This window comes from Athene cunicularia, assembly GCF_003259725.1.
Source record: "Athene cunicularia isolate RWA chromosome 23 unlocalized genomic scaffold, athCun1 chr23_part1, whole genome shotgun sequence".
NCBI classification, from domain to species: Eukaryota; Metazoa; Chordata; class Aves; order Strigiformes; family Strigidae; genus Athene; species Athene cunicularia.
This window is the reverse complement of record NW_020799130.1, coordinates 5,413,738-5,434,518: the sequence shown is the minus strand read 5'-3', so window position 1 is coordinate 5,434,518 and position 20,781 is coordinate 5,413,738. Positions and strand designations below refer to the sequence as shown.

The 20,781-nt window shown below is 62.5% G+C and overlaps 1 protein-coding gene across 1 annotated transcript in view; it reads left to right on the top strand.

Annotated features, from left to right (window-relative positions):
• The window catches only part of LOC113488286 (forkhead box protein O3-like), a 31,913-nt gene extending 12,143 nt beyond the window's left edge, over positions 1-19,770 (top strand). The window contains exon 2 of the mRNA XM_026863374.1: positions 17,355-19,770. Coding sequence (XP_026719175.1) covers positions 17,355-18,767 — 1,413 coding nt within the window. The 3' untranslated portion in view covers positions 18,768-19,770. The remainder of the gene's footprint in view (positions 1-17,354) is intronic.
• Positions 19,771-20,781: the final 1,011 nt, after the last annotated feature.

Genomic DNA, 20,781 nt, shown 5'->3' with positions numbered 1-20,781 from the left:
GCCCAGGAATTCGAGGATGGTTTGCAGGCTGCGCTGCCCAGGCAGCAGCGTCTAATTCAATTAAAGCTCAGTGTCACGAAGCCGGGAGGCCGGCAGCGCGTGGGAGCCGGGTGGGGGCCCCCGCGGGGAAGGCAGCCGTCTGAAGGGCTGCCAGGTCCCCTGGGAAACAGCCCCGGCGGCAGCGAGCTGGGGGTGTCCCGACCCCCCAACCTCTGCTGGGAGAGCTGGCACACCAGGCATGGGGATGTACCCAGATGCCCACAGCCCGGGGACCCCATGGAGCTGCTGGAGGTGTCACCCCCCCAGTTCGGAGGTATTGAAGTGACCCGGGTGCTCAGACCCCTTGGGATGAGCTTCCAGGTGACAGGACTCAGGAGCAGCTGCCTTGTGCAGTGTCACATGGCTTCCCATTGCTTCCACACCTCCTCCCTCTGCCCCCAGCATCTTCTGTCTGTCACCCACCATGGCACTCCTCCCCAGCCCTGCTGTGGTCCCCATCCCCTCACCTCCCCAGGAAAATCCCAAAATTAATGACCAGGGGGGCTGTGGATGGGGTTCAAACCCCTGCGGTTTGGGCTCAGGGCATCGTCTCCCTGCAGTCCAGAGCTGATTTATTCCTGGTGGTCTGGGCACCAGTTCCTCCTGCCCCTTTTGGGATATTTTGTGATGCCCACATCCCCCACAGACACCTTTTTCTGGTGCCTTTGTTTCCAAGTGTCTGATTCCTCCAACTGAAGGACAAGACCCCGCTGGCAGCGTGAGCCCAAGGAAGGTCCTGCAGCAGCGAGCGGCTGAGCCTGGCAGCCCGTGGCATCGCTGGCAGCTCGCAGGCAGGGCAGGTTTTCAGGGTCTCTGGCTCCAGCGGGACTCATCAGCACTAAAAACAGCCCCGAAGATGCTTCATGGCCTGACCTGGAACATCTCCACCTGCCTCCCGGTCCCTCTGGCAGGAGGGGAGTTGGCCCCCTTGCAGCACCCATTGCTCAGGGTCAGAGCGGCCTCGTGGGGCTGTGGCAGTGCTGGGGTGGATCCAGCTCCTCCCTTGAGCAGCACTGGGACTGTCAGCTCCGGCTGATGTAATTTTTGCCATTATAGGTAAAACTGCTCTGCCTCGGGTGGTGAACTCCTCTGAGACAGGCAGAAGAGGATTGTTGTGATCCCGTTGCCTTGCAGCATCCTACAGGGAACTGCTGCCTCCCCAGGTGTGCTGCCTCCTGCTCGGGCTGCGGGTGGTTGCTGATTCATTTTCAGAGATGTGCTGGGGGCCAGAGGCTGCATTTCCCTCCCCTGGCAGCCCCCGCTGTAGCTCTGGTTACTTGTTACCCCTGGTCCTGCTGGTTTTATACCTGGTCTGGAAGGATCCCTGCAGCCTCTCTGTGTGTGGAAGCACAGCCCAGAGACCACCATGGTGGGCTACGGCTGTGACTCCTGCCACCTTGTGTGATCAAATAGGGCTTGGAGAGGGGGGACACCATGTAATGGTTCATCCCTGGTGGGGGCAAACAGCTGAAATTTACAGCTGGGACAGTTTGGGGCAGCGCAAGAAATCTTGGGGCGTCCCCAGTGTTTGTGAGCCCTTGGAGGGAAGAGCAGAGGCTGTGATTAATCCAGAGGCAACCTGGGAGTGCCCTGGGGTGGGATCGCTGCCAGCCCCCCGGCAGAGCACTGAAGGATGGGCGGATGCTGGGGAGCTGCAGGCAGGGGAGCGTGTCCCTGGGCATCGCTGTGGGGAGACAAAGCGAGCAGGCAGCGGCGGCGGGTAGCAGGCAGCAGAGCACTTGTCCAGGGCAGGGGTGCAGTGGCTCCTCTCTCCCTGCTGCCACCATCCCAGCAGAGTAGCCCCAGGTGGGGTGGCAATGTCCCCAAGGGGATAGCCCCCACCAGTGCCCCAGAAGGGTGGCAAGGTGGGAACTGACCCTACCAGGACCCCCAGGGCATGTGCCTGTCTGGCGCAGGGCACGGACCCCCTTGCAGGAGAAGGCAGATGAAGCCGGGGTGCATCGCTGCCCCCCCCCTTCTTTGCCACCCTCCCTTACCTTCGGGATGTCTCCTGCCGTTTCCCTGGCAACGGCGATGGCATCCCGAACACCTCGGGCAGAGTTTCCCTGCCTCCCTTGCAATGTCATCCGCCGTTTCCCGGGTAACCCAGCATCCGGAGCCGTCTCTGGCAGGCAGGTAGAGGAGGACCTCACCCCACCCACCGCCTTCTGCTGTGCCCAGCCGTTCACCACCTGAAAGCAGAGCACCGGTGGAAGGGCCGTGCCTGTGCAGTGGCCCGTGCTGGCCTTGGGTGGCGGTAGCCAAGCTGTGGGGCAGGCCCAGGGCTGCTCTTTCTAGACCCAGGGATGGGCAGATGATAAGGCAAATGGCCTGGCAGCCTCGGGGGAGCAGGCAGCCCTGCCTGTCACACACAGAGCCTGGTTCATGCTCTGCTCCCTGAGGGTACCTTGTGGGTCTGCCTGGCACTGGGGACCCCAGTGAATGGGCAGCTTGTGGAGTAGAAGGAGAGGCACGGCTTGGGGACACGACACCCACCCTGTGTCCCACCCCATCCCTGCACAAAGGGTTGGGGACTGTGGCTGGACTTGTGGGGAGCCGGTGTTCCTAAGGGGAAAACGGCCAAGGGAGGTTGGAAAGTGTCCAGGACAACTGGTAATGCCCTTTCCTGGTCACCTTTGAGCAACTGATCTTGGCAGGAGGTGTTGACCTCCAGGAGGGCACTGGTGAGCCATGCTGAGAATCCCACTCTGTGCTGGTCCTGGGGCTGTTTTCCTTCAGGTGATTCCCTTAATGCCCTGAGCCTGTCCTGGGATGAATGCACTGAGCAGAAAGTGTCCTGGCAGCTGGCATTGCCCCTCTTGCTCTATAAACAGCTTTGCTCCATCCTAAGCCCAAGTGTCAAGTCCTCCTGTCTGCAAAGAGACCAGAAATCCCACTAAATCCCACTGCAGCCAAGTTTAGTGCTGGGACAGGGACAGGACAGTGTCAGCCCCAGGTACTTTCTCCACCCGCGGATCGGGAGCCTGGGAGGTCCCTTGATGCAGTGGGGGCAGCTGCAGGGGCCACAGCCCAGGCGCCAAGGGGGCTGGGGGGGTTGTATTCGGATGAAATTGGAGCCTGTGGCCTGACAGTCGCCAGGATTTCCCCGTGGATCCTGAGCTCTGCTGCATGTGCTGGGGCCAGGGAGGTGAGCGCATGCAGGGGCTGTCAGCTGGGGTTTTTTTGGGGGGGAGCCACGGCTCTGATGGCAGCCAGCATGGCCCCTGCTTGGGTGCATCACTTTGGGCAGGGGCTGGCTCGCTGTGCCCTTGCCTGTACTGCCTGCACCAAGGGGGTCTGCCAGCCCTATCCTGCCGAGCCCCCAAGGCAGGGGGCTGCCCCAGGGAGCCCCCCCCCCATTTCTGAGCCCACCAGTGGGGCTGTACTCACACCCCCGGCTTCGCAGGGTGCAAACACATAGGCGCGATCCAGCGTGTTGCCGTGGGGTGACACCAGGAGTCTGTGGGCAGCCCCGTGCCTCGCTCGGCCGCGGTGGCAGCAGTCGCGGGCAGGGCTGTGCAGGAACCCAGTGACCCAGAAAGGGCTCGGCGGGTGCCTGGAGGCTGCAGGGTGCTGGAGGTGCCATAGGTGGGGAGCGCTGGGGTGCGGGAGCCTCCTGCCCCGGAGGGTGTTACCCTGCCCTGCAGTGAATGTCACAAGCCCCCATGCTTGCCGGGGCATGGGGAGGGGGGGCCTTGCAAGCCCCACCGGCTGGGTGGCTGGAGGGTGTGGGGGAGCCCTCCCCTCCTCCCGGCTCCCTGCGCTGTGAGTAAGCCCAGGCTGGCGAGACCCCGGCGTGAGGCGCTGGGGGGTGGCAGAGGCGGGGGGGGCCCGTAATTAGCAGGAGGAGAGCAAACTGCTGCAGGTCAGGTCAGCCGCGTCACCGCGCAGGCGGCGTGTGTGCTGTGACACACGTCTGTGCACGCTGCTGTGGGTGCTGGGGCACAGGGGGTGGGTGCTGGGGCAAGGGGATGGGTGCTGGGGCACAGCGGGTGGGTGCTGGGGCACAGGGGGTGGGTGCTGGGACAGGGCGCTGCAGGGTGGGGTGTGGAGTGGGTGTGTGTGGGCTTTAGCTGGGGGTGCACATGTGTGGGGTGGGGGCATGCTGTGCCCCTGTGTGTGTGACCAGCGGAGGTGTGTGACACCCCGCTGCAGGCTGGTGACATCCTGGCGCAGGGCTCTGTTACTCTTCCAGCCCTGCGCCAGTGGCTGCTATTTCAACCCCACTGGGAAAAAAGAGTTTTTTCCATCTCCCCTCAAGACTGCATTTGCTTTTGGCTCCTGTCCAGCATGAAGTGGGGGCTGTGAGCCTCGGGGGAGCTCGCTGGCTGCCCCCATGGGGAACTGCTATGGGTGCTCCTCAGGGCTAAGTGAGGCGGAGCAAGGATGGACCCTGCATCCCCCTTCTCCAGGACCCTCTCCTGCTCACAACCTACCCCCATGCCAGTGACCCCTGAAAGCACCCCCTTTGGGGAGATCCACAGGACACCCCGGGCTGCTGTCACCCCCCTTGCTATCTCCATGGGTCCTGCAAGCTGTGAGTGGGCTCAGGATGGGGTGTCTGGGGAGGGCTGGGCTGGCCCTGGGGCACAGCCTGGGGCTCCAGGACCCGTTAGAGGGTCAGGCAGAGCTGACTCCTGGAGCAGTGACTGCGGAGCAGCTCTGCCAGCGCCTCCCTCTGCCACAGCCCTCTCCGTGCCTCAGTTTCCCTTGACGGCAGAGACCCCCAGGCTTGGGGGGGGGGGGGGAAGTGGGGGGGCAGCATCCCTCCTTCCCGCAGCTGCCAGGGCTGAAGCTGCAGAAAATCCCCAGGGCCCTGCGGTGACCTTGCTCTGCTTGCGTGACTGCGGCTCGCCGAGCATGTGCTGGGGGGGGCTTCAAGATACGATGAGCATGTCAAGCGGGATGCTCGGGGCAGTGGGGCTCCAGCTGGCCCCCCCAGTGTCTCTCCGTCTCTCCCAAGAGGGTCTGCGTATGGCTGGGGACCACGCGGTGCAGCCCTGGGCACAGGCTGAGACTTTTCAGCTGCCTGAGCAACATGAAAGGCACGGCGGGCTCGGCCCGCTGGGAGCTCCCGTCCCGACGCGTCTCGCCCCGGGGTCCACGTGTACGTGCGTGAGTGTGAGCACGCAGCACGGGCAGGCAGCTGAGCCGCCCTGCCAGCGTGGGACGAGCAGGCAGCAATTCGCCTGCTGTTGTCACCAGCGCCTGCCTGCTCTGTGTGACCTGGGGGACAGGGCTGCTTTCCAGGGGCTGTTTCAGAGGTGCTTGATGTCCCTCAGGTCCCTGCAGCAGAGGATACTGCCCTCGGTGGCGTCTCAGCTGTGCTGGCATCTCCGGGTTGTCTTTCCCTTGGGCAGGGACATGGTACATGGATCAGGACCTGGTGCCTTTGGGCTGCCTGGGCCAGGAGAAACATCAGTGTGAGGCCACTTCCCTCTGTGTTTCTGGCCGTGTGGGGACATGGTGACAGCCGTGACAACAGCTCATGCCACTGCCTCCCTGTCCTCATCCTTGCAGGATGCCAGCTCCAGGCGTGGTGCCTTTGCCCCTGGCAGGTGGACAAGCATGGGGGTCTCCTCTTCCTGCAGCAGCCAGTTCCTGCCTGTCCCAGGTGGGCTGCACCAGTGACACGGGGCTTTGAGACCTCCATCTCCCATGCACACACGATAAAATGGAAGTTGGAAGTGGAAAAAAGGATGTTGTGTGGGCTTTCTGTGTCGCAGCATGTGCTGGCATGGGGTGCTCTGCCTGGAAGGGCTGGTGTGGGGCCAGCTGGCACTGGTGGAGGGGACAGGGCTGGACCCAGCGCCCAGCCAGCCTGGATGGTGCTGGGGGATGCACCATCTCACAAGGCTGATCGAGGAGGGGTGGCTGGATGTGGCCCACAGCGGGCATTGCTGTGGTCTGGGGTGTAGAGCAATGTGCAAGAGGGACAGCAGTGTGGGGACAGCAGAGAGCATGGGAGCCTGCCAGGACGGGCAGGGGTGCCATGGACTTGAGCAGAGCAGGTGGACCCAACACTGCTGTTGGCTGGAAACTGCTCTTTATTTTCACAGATGTTTTTTAAATAGTGCTTCTTGCAACATTTCTGTGCTGTATAGCAAGTCCCCATGACAAATATTCTTCTGTCACTAAACTCTGATCTGCCCCACCTTTGTGGTCTAAAACCTGCAAACTAGTACAAATATTTGTTTTCTTGAACAACTAAGATTTTTTTATTGAAATAAAACTGTTCCATGAAACATCGTTCAGCCAAGATCATTTGATGTCAGGGATGCCCCCAGAGTCCTGTCAACCCATCTGGTCCACATCCCCCTCGGGGCTGAGAGCCCCAGTGCTCCCACACCTTTGCCTTCTGTGTTCGCTGGTGGCAGGATGAAGTCTCTTGCAGGTATTTCAGAAGCAAAAGGTTCCTTTCTGTGTGTGGCCAAACCAGCACCTCGTCTCCAAGGGCTGCCCTGAGATGCATCTCCGTGCATCTGCCCAGGGTCTGCTGCCTTTGCCAGGGAGTTTAGGGAGCCTGTCCCTGCTCTGGCAGCCAGCACAAACCTGCTGGGGTCCTGAGTGGGACACAGAATATTGGAAAGAGTTTGACTTTGCTCCGTGGGCCCTTGAAACACCCATGGCTGGAGCTGTTGGACACAGCACAGAGGAACTCACTGCTGCTCTGAGCATCCCTATGGGGCTGGTCCCCAATGGTGCCGTGGGGCCACAGGGGGTGGGGGAATACTTGGAGCAGAGTGAGCCCCAGTGCATGGCTCCGTGCCGAGCTTTCTGTGCTTCTTTGGGTACAGTCCAGCTCTCAGGGTGAAAAGCAGGGCAGCCTTGACCAAACAGACGTGAGGAGGATGGGTCTGGATGCAGAACCCTCCAGGGTTTGGGGTTGCTGCTGCTCAGATCAGCGCGGTGCTGCATACAGTCAGGGCATTTGGGCAGGTCAGTGGTACAAGTAACCGGGACTTGCGTCTCTCCCAGGTGGCCAAATGACCCAGAGGTGGGGTTCCACGGCAGCCCACAGAGCAGTTGTCTCATACAGCTCTCCGAGCATCACCGTGTAAAGCAGGATGGTGCAGGCTGAGCCCCGCTGCTTCCCTCGTCTTCCCCCTGCGGGCTGCAGGCAATGAAGAGGAGGCGGGTGGCTTCTCTCCTGGGAGCTGCCAGCTCCTCTGCCCGGTGGGGTTTTGACCCCCCACGAGGGCTCAGCATCCTTCTTGAGGTGCCTTGTACATCCCTCATGGGTGCTGGGTCTCCCCAGGGTCTCTCAGTGTGGTTTGATCTGCCTCGCCTTCGGAGCTGGAGCAGTTCTTGTTTGCTCTGGCTGTGCTCAGCGTGGGTACAGGCAGGGCTGCCTATGGGTGCTGGGGCACACGTCGTCCCCAGCCAGCCACAGCCCCAGCACCGGGCAGCGGCGGGGCAGCCAGCAGGGAGTTAAAACAGTACACAAGGAAAAGGGAGTGCAGCTGCTTTAATTATTTGGCTGCGGTGAGAACTTGGTGTGGAGGAAATTGAACCCAGGGGAAAAAATACTGTAATTTCATGCAAAAATTACATGGCAGGTCTGAGTGATTTACTGCAGCTATTTTGGTGGCCAACTCTGGGGTGTAATTAGAGTATTACTGGATAAGTGGCTGATGGTGGAGAGGGTCTTTCCAAGGCATCTCACCTGGAGAGGAGTCCAGGCAGGCTGGGACTGGGATGCTGGGGGGGGGAGTGTTTTGTCCCCAAAGGCCAAGGAGCTTGATGTCTCTCAGCTGGATGTAGGCACCTTGCAGAGCATCCCCAGCTGTGCTGTCACCCTGTGGTTTGCCAGCGCACTTGGGAGCCTCGAGGGAGGCTGTGGGTCTTACCCAGCTCGGGGGTGGCTTTGCAGGGTGGATGGCATGGCCACGCTGTGTGAGTCTCTCAGGGAAGGGGCTAAGTGGGCTCAGCCCCCCCCCAAAGGAGCTGTGCGGGGGGGATTTCTCATAACCGTGATTTGGTGCCACAGCCTTTTCTGAGAAGCTGGTTTACCAGCTGTGAGTGTCGGGGTGCTGTGAACTGGGAGGCTGGGCGCTGTGCTGGACTGGGAGGGCAGGTGCTGCCTGGGGCCCTTGTAAGGTGCTGCAAAGGGAACAGAGTCTGGCCACATGCTCGCCCTCTGCGCAGCAATCCTCTGCTGCTGCCAGCCCCCCAGCCCCCCCTCAGCATCACTGCGGGGCTCGGGATGAGCAGGGCGAGCAGCAGGGTCTGGCACAAGTCCCTCAGGCAGTGCCGTGCCCAGCAGCACCGTGAGGTCCCCTTGCCATCTGGCCCGGGCAGGTGGCCCCACAGCCTCTGGCTCTGCCACATCCCGAGGGCGATTGGGTGGCCGTGCCAGGGCCAGTCAGCTCAGAGATGTATGACACACAGGCACAGCTTGTCTGGTCCATAACCCCCCTTCCCTCTTTTGGCATCGCGTTATAGGGCAGGGATACGGGACATGTGTGGGGCTGGAGGCAGGCAGGGCAGGCAGGAGGTGGGCAGAGGCTCCCGGCTGTCCCCTACCTCCCGCCAGCCCTGCCCCGGCACCGCTGTGCAGCCTGCAGGCAGGGGCCACATGGCCAGGGTGTGTGTGGAGCCAGCCCATCGCCTTGGCATTGGGGCATGCTGCAGCCCCAGCCCAGCTCTGCCTGGGCCACGTTTCTGCGTGGCACCCAGTGCCGAGGTGAGCCTGCAGCTGGGCTGCGTGCACCCACTGCGCTGGGACTGCACCCGTGCAACCCCTGCCTGCTTGCAGGGTGCTGGGAAAGGCTGGGCTCCCCCAAAACATTCCTTGCTGGGCTCAGCCCTGAGCTCTGTGTCCCCAAAAGCGTAGCGCGTGCCTTTAGCAAGGGAGACTGTGGGGCCAATGACACCACATCAGGTCCAGGCTCCCATAGGCGGGTCCCTGAGCTCCCCAGCCCTGCCTGTCCTCTGCCTGCTCTCTGCCTACTTCCCTGGGAGGTGAGCATGCCTGCTCGTTATCTGCAGCTGCCCTGCTGTGATCTAATGAGCCCTTCGGGGAGCACGTAGGGCGGGACGGGCGGTGCTGAGGGGATTCACAGAGATGACGGTTCTGCGGGGGATGCAGAGGGATTACGGCGTTACACATCATCCCCAGAACTCCTCCTCTGCCCCTGCGGCCCCACTGGTCCCCCTGGCAAAGCCCAGTAGCACCGAGGATGGATGATCCCTGCTGGGAAGGTAGCATGGTCCCTTCGGGGTGACAGTTGGAGCTGCCTGGCAGGACAGGACTTGGGACAGACATCGTGGGGTGAAGGGAGCTCTCCCCCTCCAGCCACACTGGAGACTGGCTCTTCTGGACCCTCCTGTCCTGAAGCAGCTCCATGGCTGGAGGAGGAGGTGTCATGCAGAACTCCAGCAAAGTCACGGCAGGTTTGGGGGCTGTGCTGGCCCCATCAGGAGAAGCCCAAGGCTTTGGCCAAGGCAGGAGAAAATCAGAGAGGGGAATGTCTTTGAGCAGGCTGTGGGAGCTGTATTTACCATCCAGACGTCCCTCCAGCACTGAAATCACCGAGCCCAGTCCTGATGCTGTCCCCATACATCCATCCCCTTCCCCCTGGGCTGGGGGGACCTGCCCTCTTAGCCACTGCACTGGGACCCAGCGGCCAGGCTGGTGTGAGCCCCACTGGCCAGAGTGGGCTGTGGAGAAGATGCTGGTGCTGTGTTTGTCCCCTCTGGACAGTGGGGAGAGGCTGTCCCACAGGGCGTGGGCTCTCTGGGTGCTCCCCGGGCTCTCAGTGAGGTGTCCGGGGATGGGGACAAGGCAGGACCCACTGGGGCAGGGAGGATGCTCCTGCTTTTGAACGGGACTTGGAGTGATGGCAGCTGGCTAAAATAAACCGGCTGCCATGGCAACGATAACACTCCCATTGCAGAACTTGGTAGCAACCAGCTGTTTGGCAGCAGTGGTAACCAGGGCCGGGAGAGGATGCTCCGTGCCTGCCATGTCTGCTTTGGTGGCACCCCCACCACCACTGGGACGGTTTCAGCCTGGGCATAGGAGTCTCCTGATGTGGCTGATCTGCCCTTTGCCAGCTCCATCCTGGCTGGGAGGTGTGCAGGGGTTCCCCCTCTCTGCGCAGCCCCAGCATGCGGAAGGGGCCAAGCCAAGCATCCACCCATGGCTTGGCACCCACCTGGGGCTCTCCGTGCTGAGCCAGGGTGCGTGGGGGCTGCAGAGTGGGGATGCCACCCCGTGCCAGGGATGCCCAAGGGCTGTGGAGCAAGTGCTGGGCAGGGGGGGCTGCACAGGGGGCATGGGGAGTGGTGTGTGGTTTGATCTGTGTCAGTCACTTCTTGGTGGGTTTGGGAATCACTTGCAGAGCTCGTGGTCAGGAGGGGAAGGGAGGCACCGAGCCGACTGCGAAACACAAACTCAGCTGCCAAGTCCTCAGGGGCAGTGAGGGGAAGCGCTGTGCCAGGGCGTGCAGCCCAGGCTGCTCATGGGGGGGCTGCGCCGGGGGTCACAGCCACTGCAGGCCAGGGGGTGTATGGCAGAGGGGGGCCAGGACTGGCATGGAGCCAGGCAGGGGATGGGCTTTGACATGGGGACCCGTCCAGCTGCCACAGCACCCGTCTCTGTCCTGAAACCTGGCCTGGAGCCCAGGCAGCCACAGCCAGGCTTGGGATGGGGCTGGCGTGTCCTAGCAGTAGCTTGGGGTCATGGTGGTGGTTTCCACCCAGACCTTCTCCTTCAGGAGAGGCTGGTCTGGGACATGCCATCACCCAGCCTCGGGGAACGGCAGGGGGACATGGGCAGGGGTCTGGGCAAGTATCTGACACAGCCTGGCCCCATGGCACAAGTTCCCAGCTCCATTCCTGCACCCCATAGCGTGGGGCTTGCCTGGAGCCATCCTTTGCCCCACGGCACCACAGGTCTGTGGGGCAGGGCAAGGCTGGACCACCCTGCCCAATCCCTGCCAGGCTCGGGGGGGGCTCTGCAGGGAGGGGGGCTGCAGCAGGGGGCCCAGTAAGCCCCAGCTGCCCCTCTCCCCCCACCCTAACGCACACCCAGGGGGTGATTAGCAGCTCCTAATGAGATGCCGTCTGGGCCTCTAGCTGGCCATGATGCGTGAGGAGGCGGGAGATGCTCTGGCCCGGCCGTGCTGAACAGCCTTCAGGCTCCTTGCATGTCAGCCACCTGCGACGGCGGGCCGGGATGGACACGGCCTGTCACGCCTCTAATGGGCATTTGGTTCAATTAGCAGCACGTCAGCCCGGCTCTGCTCAGGCGATGCACTGACCCGAATACACTCGCCTCCGCTCGGCAGCCGCCAGCGAGACCCCCGCGGCGGGAGGCGGGTGCCCTCCCCCTGCCCACTCTGTGCCCTTTCGGGCAGCCTGGGCCATCCCCCCTGCCCAGCTCCAGCAGCGATACCCCAGGGAAGGATGTGCTGGGGGGGACACGACACCACCCCGGCTCCCCAAGGGCAAGGCACCAGCTGGGGGGCAGCGAGCTGGCTGCAGGTGCTTGAGACAGTGTGAGGGGCTGTGGGGGGGCGGGGGGTGTTTAATGGGCATAGCAGGGGGGCTGGTTGTAGGATGCTATAGGGCACTGCAGAGAGCTGATGGAGCAGGTCTGCTGTAAGATGCTGCAGCGATACATCTGTGGGATGTTGTGGGGCGCAGCATGGGGTGATGTGGGGCACTGCAGAGAGCTGGTTTTGGGGCCCTGCATGGGGCGGTGCAGAGGGCTGGCTGTGGGGCAGCTGCGTGGCTGCAGGGCACTGCAGAGGGCTGCCTGGGGTAGGAGCAGGCAGTGCAGGGGGGTGGCGGGAGGTGCTGTGGGGCAGTGCAGAGCACAGGCTGTGGTTTTGGAGCAGAGGAGATCCCCTGCACGTGGCAGCGGCACAAAACTGCCTCGCCGAGCCCTGCGCCAGGGGCTGCTCCTTCCTGGCAAGTGGGTGCATGCTGCCTCAGCCCCGGGCGCAGCGAGGAGGTGGGGAGAGCACTGGGGCTGCTCACAGCGGAGAAGCCGATGGGGATTCACAGCTCTCCTGAGCCTGACGTGCTTGGGGAGCCCAGTGCAAAGCCGGAGGAACCCTGTCACACGTTAGGCTGCATTTACAGCCCCCCGGCTGCCCTCGCCGTGGCTTTCTCCTCTGTGCTGCTTTCCCCTGCCTGGAGCCTGTGCTGGGTTCACCAGGGGGCTGCTGATGTGCCTGCACCCACAGGAGGTGATGGGGGTCTTGTCAGGTGCAGGGATCTGGCTGCTGTCAGCGTGGGGTGTCCATCCCAGTCGCAAGCATCTGGGGTGCTTGGCATCTCTCTGGCACGCTGCCGCGGCATGCCAGCTGCCATCTGCTCACCGGGCAGGGCCGGGCCCTGTTCAGGATGCGGCTCATCGGTGCCAGGGCTGGTGGGCTGGACCAGAGGCAGGGGGTAGGGCTGCCCAGCCCCAGGGGATGGTGCCAGGGGGCCACAGCAATGGCCATCGTGCACTTAGCTGCTGGTGCTCGTGGGCAGTGGTGCTGTTTCTTGGGTTAATACATCTTCGGGCGTGTCATCGGTGACTGTCCCATGCCACTGCCACCCCTGCATGACATCCCCTGGGATAAGGCACCTTCAGGGCTGTCAGCAGCCTCTGCCCCCTCCAATATTTCCTCCAACACTGGCAGTTTTTATGTTTGAGAAGTAAATAAGCATCAATTAACCCCCGGAGCCATTCTCGTGCTGCTGGAGAGCAGCTGGCAGAGCACTCGTTAGTGGCCCTGTCGCTGTTTCCTCCTGTTAACCAGTGTGTGAATCTCTGCCAGGTAACGGGCTCATTAGCTGGATGAACCACAGCAGCCCGGACAGACAGACAGACCCCGACAGAGCCTGGCTGTGGGGCTGGGGCTCGCTGGGAGCACACGGGGTCTCTGCGGGCACGGCTGGGCTGGGCTGCTGTTGGGAGGGGTAGGATGTGTGGGGAGGAGGCTGGGGTTTGGTTTTGCTCAGAAAAAAAGCAGGTGACATGGGGACAGCAGGGAGGGGTGACAGCCCAGGGACAGTGATGGGGACAGCAGAGGAGTGCAGGGGATGTGGCAGGGACAGGGGCAGGTCACGGGGGCTCCCTCAGTTACTCTCCCCAGCTCTGGCCAGGACCAGGGCTTGTGCAATCTGGCTCTCACTTGAATTGCATTTGTTTCCCCACCCTGCACTCTCCCTGGGGCACGCAGGGGGATGTCCAGCACCCCGAGACCCATGGGCACCCCAAGGCTGGAGGAGTGACCCCTGGGATGTGCTGCTGGCAGCAAGAATCAGCACCGGGATGGGTATCCTGCAAAGGGCACTTTTGTGCCCAGCATCAAGGCCTGTCTTAGGGGTCCAGCAGCGCTGGGCACAGCCTGGCCAGGCAGTGTTTGGCTGGTCAAAAGGACACGGGGGATGGTAGGGGGTGGTGGGGATGGTGGGGCGAAACTCCTATAGCAGCAGCAGCAGCAGCATCGCTGCCAGATGCAAATTGATAGTCAAGTCACTCATCCAAACAATAGGGTCCGGCTAATCCTTTTACAATGGGACTAATTGCTAATCAGACCGATTTCACACTGGCTGTTCCCCTGACAATGAGGCTCCGTGGAGAAGGGCTCTTGTGGGGGGTGAGAAGGCTCCACGGTTGCCCACAGCTCCCACCAGCCCCCCATGCCTGTGCCAGGCTCTGCAGCAGGGACTGTCTGGGCCAGGCCCCGGCAGATGGGCACCGGGATGGCACTGGGGTCTTCCAGGTTGGCAAAGCCTCCAGCAGCTGGTGGCCAGGGGCTGGCACGGGCTCCAGCCTCATCCTCCCTTGGCGTAAACCAGCGCTAAGCAGGGCTTGGGTCCACCTGCAACATCTGGCAACCCTGGTGCCACCTCCAGCCCTCACCTCCACTACCCAGAGCATCCCCTTTGCAGAGCTACAGAGGTGAGGGCTGGTGCCTGAAATGGTGGATGTCATCCCCTGGCACGGTCTGGATGTGTGCTGCGGACTGATGCTCCTTGCTCTGTGCCGTTTGGGTACCGCAGGGCTGCGGTGACGTGTGGGGCCAGGATGCTGCGAGGGTTTCTCTGCTTTGAGGAGGGGCCTGAGCTATTGGAGTGGGGTGGGCAAGGAGCAGGTGCCATGGAGCCAGACAGGGATGAGGAGGGAGACACAGCAAGGGTGCAGGGCATGGCCAGCTTCAGGTGCGAGAAGTGGTGCAGGGCTTCGGGTTGCAGGGCAGAGCAGTTTCGGAGGCATTGTGGGGACCCTGGGGCTGGCACCAGCCTTTGCCTGCTTCCCTACACCCTGCCAAAATCTGCCGGACCCTGGTGCACACCCCTGCCAAAGCAGCTGCTGTCGGGGAGGTTTTGCCAGCCCTGATGTCCCCAGCACATCACCGTGCTGCCAGGGGCTGGCGAGGAGCTGAGCCCCACATTTCGGGCCATGTGATCACGCGGTGGTCCCTGCCAGCCCGGGGCTGGGTGCTGGGGGATGCCAGGTGCTGGGGGGCTGCTTGGGAGCTGCCGGGGGTCGTGGTGGTGGGTGAAGCAGGTCCCTGCCTGCGTGGTGTTAATAAGCTCCTGGCCCACCCCCGTTCAGCCCACTTGCCCTGCGCCGTGCACCCCGAGCCACGGCCAGCCGAGCACGTCGGGGTGCTAATGAGGAGAGAGCTGGGCTCGAGGCGCCTTGCACTTAATTGCCGCTGTCTTTTGGCTCTTAATGAAGCTCCACTACAGAAGAGGCAGCAGCCTCTCCTCCCCTCCCCTCCCCTCTTCTCCCTCGTGCAGCCTGACCCCGGCCAGCCTCCCCCCACCAGCCCTGTCCCCTGCCCGACACCAGCCTGGCCCTGGGTCCCTGGGGGATGCTGGGTGCCAGGGTGCCCTGCGCTGGAGCTGCAAAGTGGGAGGGAGGCAGTAGAAGAGGAGGAGGCTAGTACTGTGCTGAATGTCACCCCCGTCCAGCTGTGGCTTTCCCAAACCCCCCCAAACACTGGCTTCTCTCTCTGTGCTCTGCATGACAGCTCGGTCCCAGCTGCAGAGGGCTGCAGCATCTTCTGCCTCCTGGGCTGAGCAGACCCGGGCAGCGCTGGCAGCAAGGGAGAAGAGCTATATATAAGGGGTCCCAGTCCTATGAGGGGGCTCAGCAGCAGCTGGGCATCACCCCAGCAAGACCTGTTCGGGTGTCCCCGGCTGATGTGTGGGTGCAAGGTGGCACCACGGGGCTGAGCTGGCTGGTGGCTCTGGCTCTTGCAAACATGATGGCCACGTGCTCTGTCCCCTGCCTCTTGCACTGTGGCTCAAGTCACACAGAGGGGAGCTTGGGTCATCCTGTGGCTCAGGGGAGAGGTGTTTGGGGGGTCAGGGAGAGCTCTCCCTGTCAGGCAGGATGTCCCAGGGCTTGGGCTTGCTCCAGCTGAAGGTGATGGGCAGCCACCACCATGGAGGGCAGCGCATGTCCCAGCCTGTTCCCTGATCCGTGCCAGCCACGGCCTGCCCCCTCCCCAGCTGTGCATGGGGCCGTGCAGGAAGGGGTTAACGGCTAGCCCATACCTGCAGTTGCATTTTAAAGATGTGAAATTAAAGCCCGTAATTTATTCTCCCCACACACGAAGGAGCAATTAGTTCTAAACACGGCTTAATCAGTCAGTGCGAGATTGATTTCTGTAGACTTGGATTTGGTGGCTGCTGGCGAGGAGCCAGCCTGGGAGCAATCTCCAAATAAATGAAGTGCAGAGAAGTAAGCCATTACATAATATGATGGATGAGGCTGGAGCTCACTCGCCTCTTCATTAGTATTCCACTGTACACCGGCATCAGCACCAAACTTTCTCCCCAGCACCTTGGTTTCTCCCCCCTCTCATCCCGCTGCCCCTCCTGCAGCTTGGCAGGGGCAGGAGAAGCTGCCTGCTGGGCCCCGGGTCCACGGGCCCTTCTGGAGCAAGGGTGTCGACACCATGGACTGGTGCTCTTCCCTGGGCTCTGAGTCTTTTTCTTTCCCCTCTGGACCCTGGGGAAACCAGAATGCAGGGAGCTGGAGTAGCACCCCATGAGCTGCAGAAGATCAGCAGCAAGAGCAGATGTTCTCACCCCCTCTTCCCCAGGCTGGAGCTTTGAAAACCTCTCCCCAGGGTCATCCCAGCCTGTCACCCCGTGGGGCAGTGGCAGCAGGGGATGCTGGTGGTGGGATATGGTCCCTGGTGCAGGCTCCCTTCCTCCAGCCTTCTTCAAGGGCATCCCAGCTCCAGCCAGTGGCAGGAGAAGGCCAAGAGGGCTGGAGCATTGCTCTCACTAGGAAATCCCCTCGAGATGCTGCATGGGGATGCAGGGAGCCAGAAGTGTCTGGGGAGAAAGCAGTCCCCAAGCAGCCCTTGTCTGGGCAGTGGGGATTGTAGCTGGGTTTGCAAACCCCCACTGTGCTGTGGTGCCCGAGCCTCTTGGTGCCTCCTGTCCCTGCCATGGGACCCAGCCTGCAGACAGGCAGAGAACCCCTCTCTGCCTGTGGCCCCCGCCCCTGCTCACAGGGGCTGACAGGCATTTTGGGGACAAGATCTTGCTTACCTGTTGCTGACACATTGCTTTGGGCTGCGGTGGGGCCGATTCACTCTGCGCAACGCCTGCTTCTCCCTTCCCGGTGATGAGGGAGGAGAGGAGCGCATTGCAAAGGGATGCCGGGCAGGGAGGGTGGTTTGGAGCCAGCTCCAGGGGGTTGAAGCCCCGCAGTGTGTGGACAATGGGGGTCCCTCTGCCCTTGGAGCTGGTTGGGTGCCTGGCAGTGGGGAGAGTGGGCTGGGACCTCTGCAGAGGTGCATGCACATGGGCAAGGCTGTGCTGGGAGCATCCCAGTGGGCTCTGCTTGGAGTGTGGGTGGCCAGGGTTGGGAGGGGTGGAGAAGACCTGGACCTCAGCACGGACATTGTCAAGAGCCTGACTCTACCCCTGCTTTTGTTGCCTCCTCACTTTGTCCCTCCCCAGGCTCCTGCCAGCGAAGAAGAATCCCTTGAGATCTGGCCCTGCCTGGTACAGGGCTGGTGCAGGTCCTGGGACAACCCCACCACACACCTGTCATGACAATAACTGCACTAATAGTAGACAGCCCGATTGATGCAACAAAGGGCCACAACCCATGGGCTCCTGGTGGTGAAATGCCCGGCAGTGCTGTGGGATGGACCCGCCAGCTGAGTGCTCTGAGCCCTCACTCCTCTGGCTCAGGCAGCCGTGGTGTCCCAGAGGATGGAACCCAGGTCCCCCATGGTCCCCCGTGTACCCCCCTAGCCCCACGGGCATCCCCCTCCCACCTGGGGTGCTGGAGCCGCTGCTGACCACCCCCTCTGTCGTTGCTGTCTCCACAGAACTCCATCCGGCACAACCTCTCCCTGCACACCCGCTTCATCCGCGTGCAGAACGAGGGCACCGGCAAGAGCTCCTGGTGGATGCTGAACCCTGAGGGCGGCAAGACAGGGAAGACGCCCCGCCGGCGGGCGGTCTCGATGGACAACAACAGCAAGTTCCTGCGCATCAAGGGGAAGGCCAGCAAGAAGAAGCAGCTGCAGGTGACGCAGGAGCGCGGGGAGGACAGCCCTTCCTCCCAGCAAGCCAAGTGGTCGGAGAGCCCCGCGTCCCACGCTAGCGATGAGTATGACGCTTGGGCAGACTTCAGGACGCGGGCCAACTCCACGGCCAGCACCTTGAGCGGGCGCCTCTCGCCCATCATGTCCAACCATGAGCCGGACGAGCTGGAGGAGGATGACGGTACCCCCTCCTCTCCACTGATGTACCCCAGCCCCTCCAGCACCATGTCTCCTTCCCTCAACGCCCGGTGTTCTGTGGAGCTGCCCCGCCTGACCGACCTGACTGGCACCATCAGCCTGAACGAGAGCCTCGGGGAGAGCATGCTGGAGGACCTGCAGGACGGTTACACCATGAGCCCTTCGCAGCAGCTCCCCCCGGCCGCCCTGCGGCAGCGGAGCTCCAGTTTCACCTTCAACTCCAAGTGCTCCACCATGGGGGCTGCCACCAACACCTACTGCGGGACTATCTACAGCCAGCCAGCCATGAGCCTCATGCGCCGCCTGCCCATGCAGACCATCCAGGAGAACAAGCAAGCCACCTTCTCACCCGTCAGCTCCTACAGGAACGCCTCGCTGCAGGACCTGCTCTCCTCCATCTCCTACGCGCACAAGGAGAGCATGGTCCCAGGGGACCTGCCCCTGCCGCAGGCCAGCCCCATGGTGCCGGCCCGTGGCCACAGACACAACCCGCTGCTCTGCGGGAGCGGGGAGCAGGGTTTGTCCTCTTACCCGTCCCACTCGGGCTCTCTCATGAAGAGCAACGCTTTGTACCACCCGTCACCAGCCGGTCACCACCCTGCGGTCAACACCAGTGCCTTAGCTAATCCTGTCAGCCTTATGAGCTTGCCCAGTGACACGTGCAGCATGACAGCCATGCCGCACCACGGGCATCTGCATTCCTACGCTAATAACCAAGGGGCACACATGAGCTTGCTGGATTCGCTGCAGGGCCCCTACCCGGGGGCTGTCCACCCCCCTGTGTTGGGCCAAGACAGGTTCCCAGCAGACCTGGACCTGGACATGTTCAACGGGAGCCTGGAGTGCGACGTGGAGTCGATCATCCTGAATGACTTTATGGACAGCGACGAGATGGACTTCAACTTCGACTCAGCTCTCCCGCCGCAGAACGGGCTCAACGTGCCCGCGCTGCCCGGGGGTCCACAGCCCACGAACCAGAGCTGGGTGCCTGGGTGACACCCGTCCAAGGGTGGGGGCTTGCCACCGAGAAGCCACAAGGGGAACATTGAGACTAACTTTTTTTTTTCCTTTCTCTTCTGCCTTTGTTTGTTAAGATGGGCTAGAGCCATTGGTCTGAGCTTGAGGTTGAACACAAAACACAAACCATAGGGTCAAATATTGAGATGGGGTAGGGCCCCCAGCCCCCAGCCCACATGTGTGCCCGATCTGCTGGGTCCTTCCATGAGCATCCTCCGGAGGACGCAGGGCAGGCTGGCGGGAGAGGCAACCGGAGCCAGGCAGGTTGTGGGGGGAACAGGAAGGGAAAGCCTTTCCAGATGGTCCCAGTGCCCCCCTGTGACGGTAACAGTTTGATTTGTCCTTGGGCTGGGTGACAGAGCAGTGATGGCTGGTGGCATAGGACACCCTGCGTGGGCATCCCTCTCTGGAAAGGTTCCCTTTTCTCTGAGCCACCTCAGGAAACAAGTCCTCTGAGTAGAAGTGTCAAGAGTGAGGACCCTGCCCCAGGGCAAGGGGGGCCTCGTCACCCTAAATCCTGGTGGAGATGTGAGCTCTGCCAAGCCCGCCCACCCAGGCCACCTCCAGTGCGGGTCTCCTTGCTCGGCTCCAGGCAGGCTTTCTTATGGGCTTGGTGATGGAGGGAAGGCTGCGCAATCTGCAGCCCTGGGAACAGCATCTTGGCAGCCCATGCGCCCACCAGTGGCTGGGGGTGCCACGGTCATGCCTGCTCGTGGGGAAGCTGCGGGACCCTGCCTGGAGCAGGCGTGGGCACGTTCCTGGATGTGGTGCACAGCCCTGCACAGGGTGGCCCTGCTGGGAGTGACGTGCTGCTGGCCTGGGTCCCCCGTGCCAGAGGCTCAGAGGGAGCTCACAGAGTGGGATTTCATTGCACTCTTTTGCCATTGAATTTTTGCATTGGAAGGAAAAAAAGGGTTAAGCTTAGGGAGAGGAGGACAGAGAACATGGGCAACGCTTGGCCATGGCTTTGGGTGTTGGGTGATGGGGTGTAAGCTGGGGGGCTGTGATGTGGGTCATCCTTGAGAAGGGAGGGGTCTGCATGTGAGGAGGGGAGGGATGTCATGGCCAGGTCTCTGGAGGCAGCGTGGGGCCCACCCTGCCCCAAGTCTGGGGGACCCTCGCTGCATCCCCTGTGTGCAGAGCTCAGGGAGGTGCCACAGGGCTCGCAGCCGGGGCTGGGGGGCTCCTGGGGAGTTGCTCCTGGTTTCAGGAGTGACCGCAGCCAGCAGCATGCCTGTCCTAGCGGGCTCACTCCCCACCCCCAGGATGCCAGGAGACCTGGTCTGGGGGGCTGTCAGCTAGAGGGGTCAGCCCTGGTGCACCCATCTACCGAGGGCCAGTGCTCCGTGGGGGTGGGGACCACGACTCACACGTGGTCCTGCTGTGCGTCAGGAGCCCAAACCAGCCCCACTGCTTTGTGGGGCAGGAGTGGGCCAGGGTCCCACTTCCATTCTGCACAGCTGGGATGAGGGCTCCCCGCTGCCGGGTTTTTGAGCAGGGGCAGCCACGCAGGTGGGCAGCTGGAGCAGCTGGTCCAGAGGAGATGGGGGGCTGGGAGGAGAGGCGTTGGGAGCTGCTGCTCTGTCCCATGGGGTCTCTGCACAGCCCGTCTTCCTCCTGGGCCCCACAGGCTCTCTCTAAGTCCCCTACTCCTGGGTTACAGCAAGTCCAGGGAACCAGCACATTTTCCCAGCCCAGCTCTTCCCTTCTCGCTCCAGCACCACCTTCTCCACCATGGTGCAGGCGCTGGGGTCCCCCGAGCCACGGGGAAGCGTGGCTGCTCAAAGCCGGGGCAGCGTGGGACCCATGGGTGGGCACCCCCTGCTCCTCTCCTGACCCACGTGTCTGTGGCAAAGTGTGACAGAGGAGCCCCACGTGCTACTGCTCACCTTGGGCTTGCTCCAGAAGGGCCCGTGGACCCGGGGGTGCCCCGGTGGGGTGGTGGTGATGGCACGGGGGTGTCGGGGCCGTGCTTTGAGCCCGTGGCACAGGC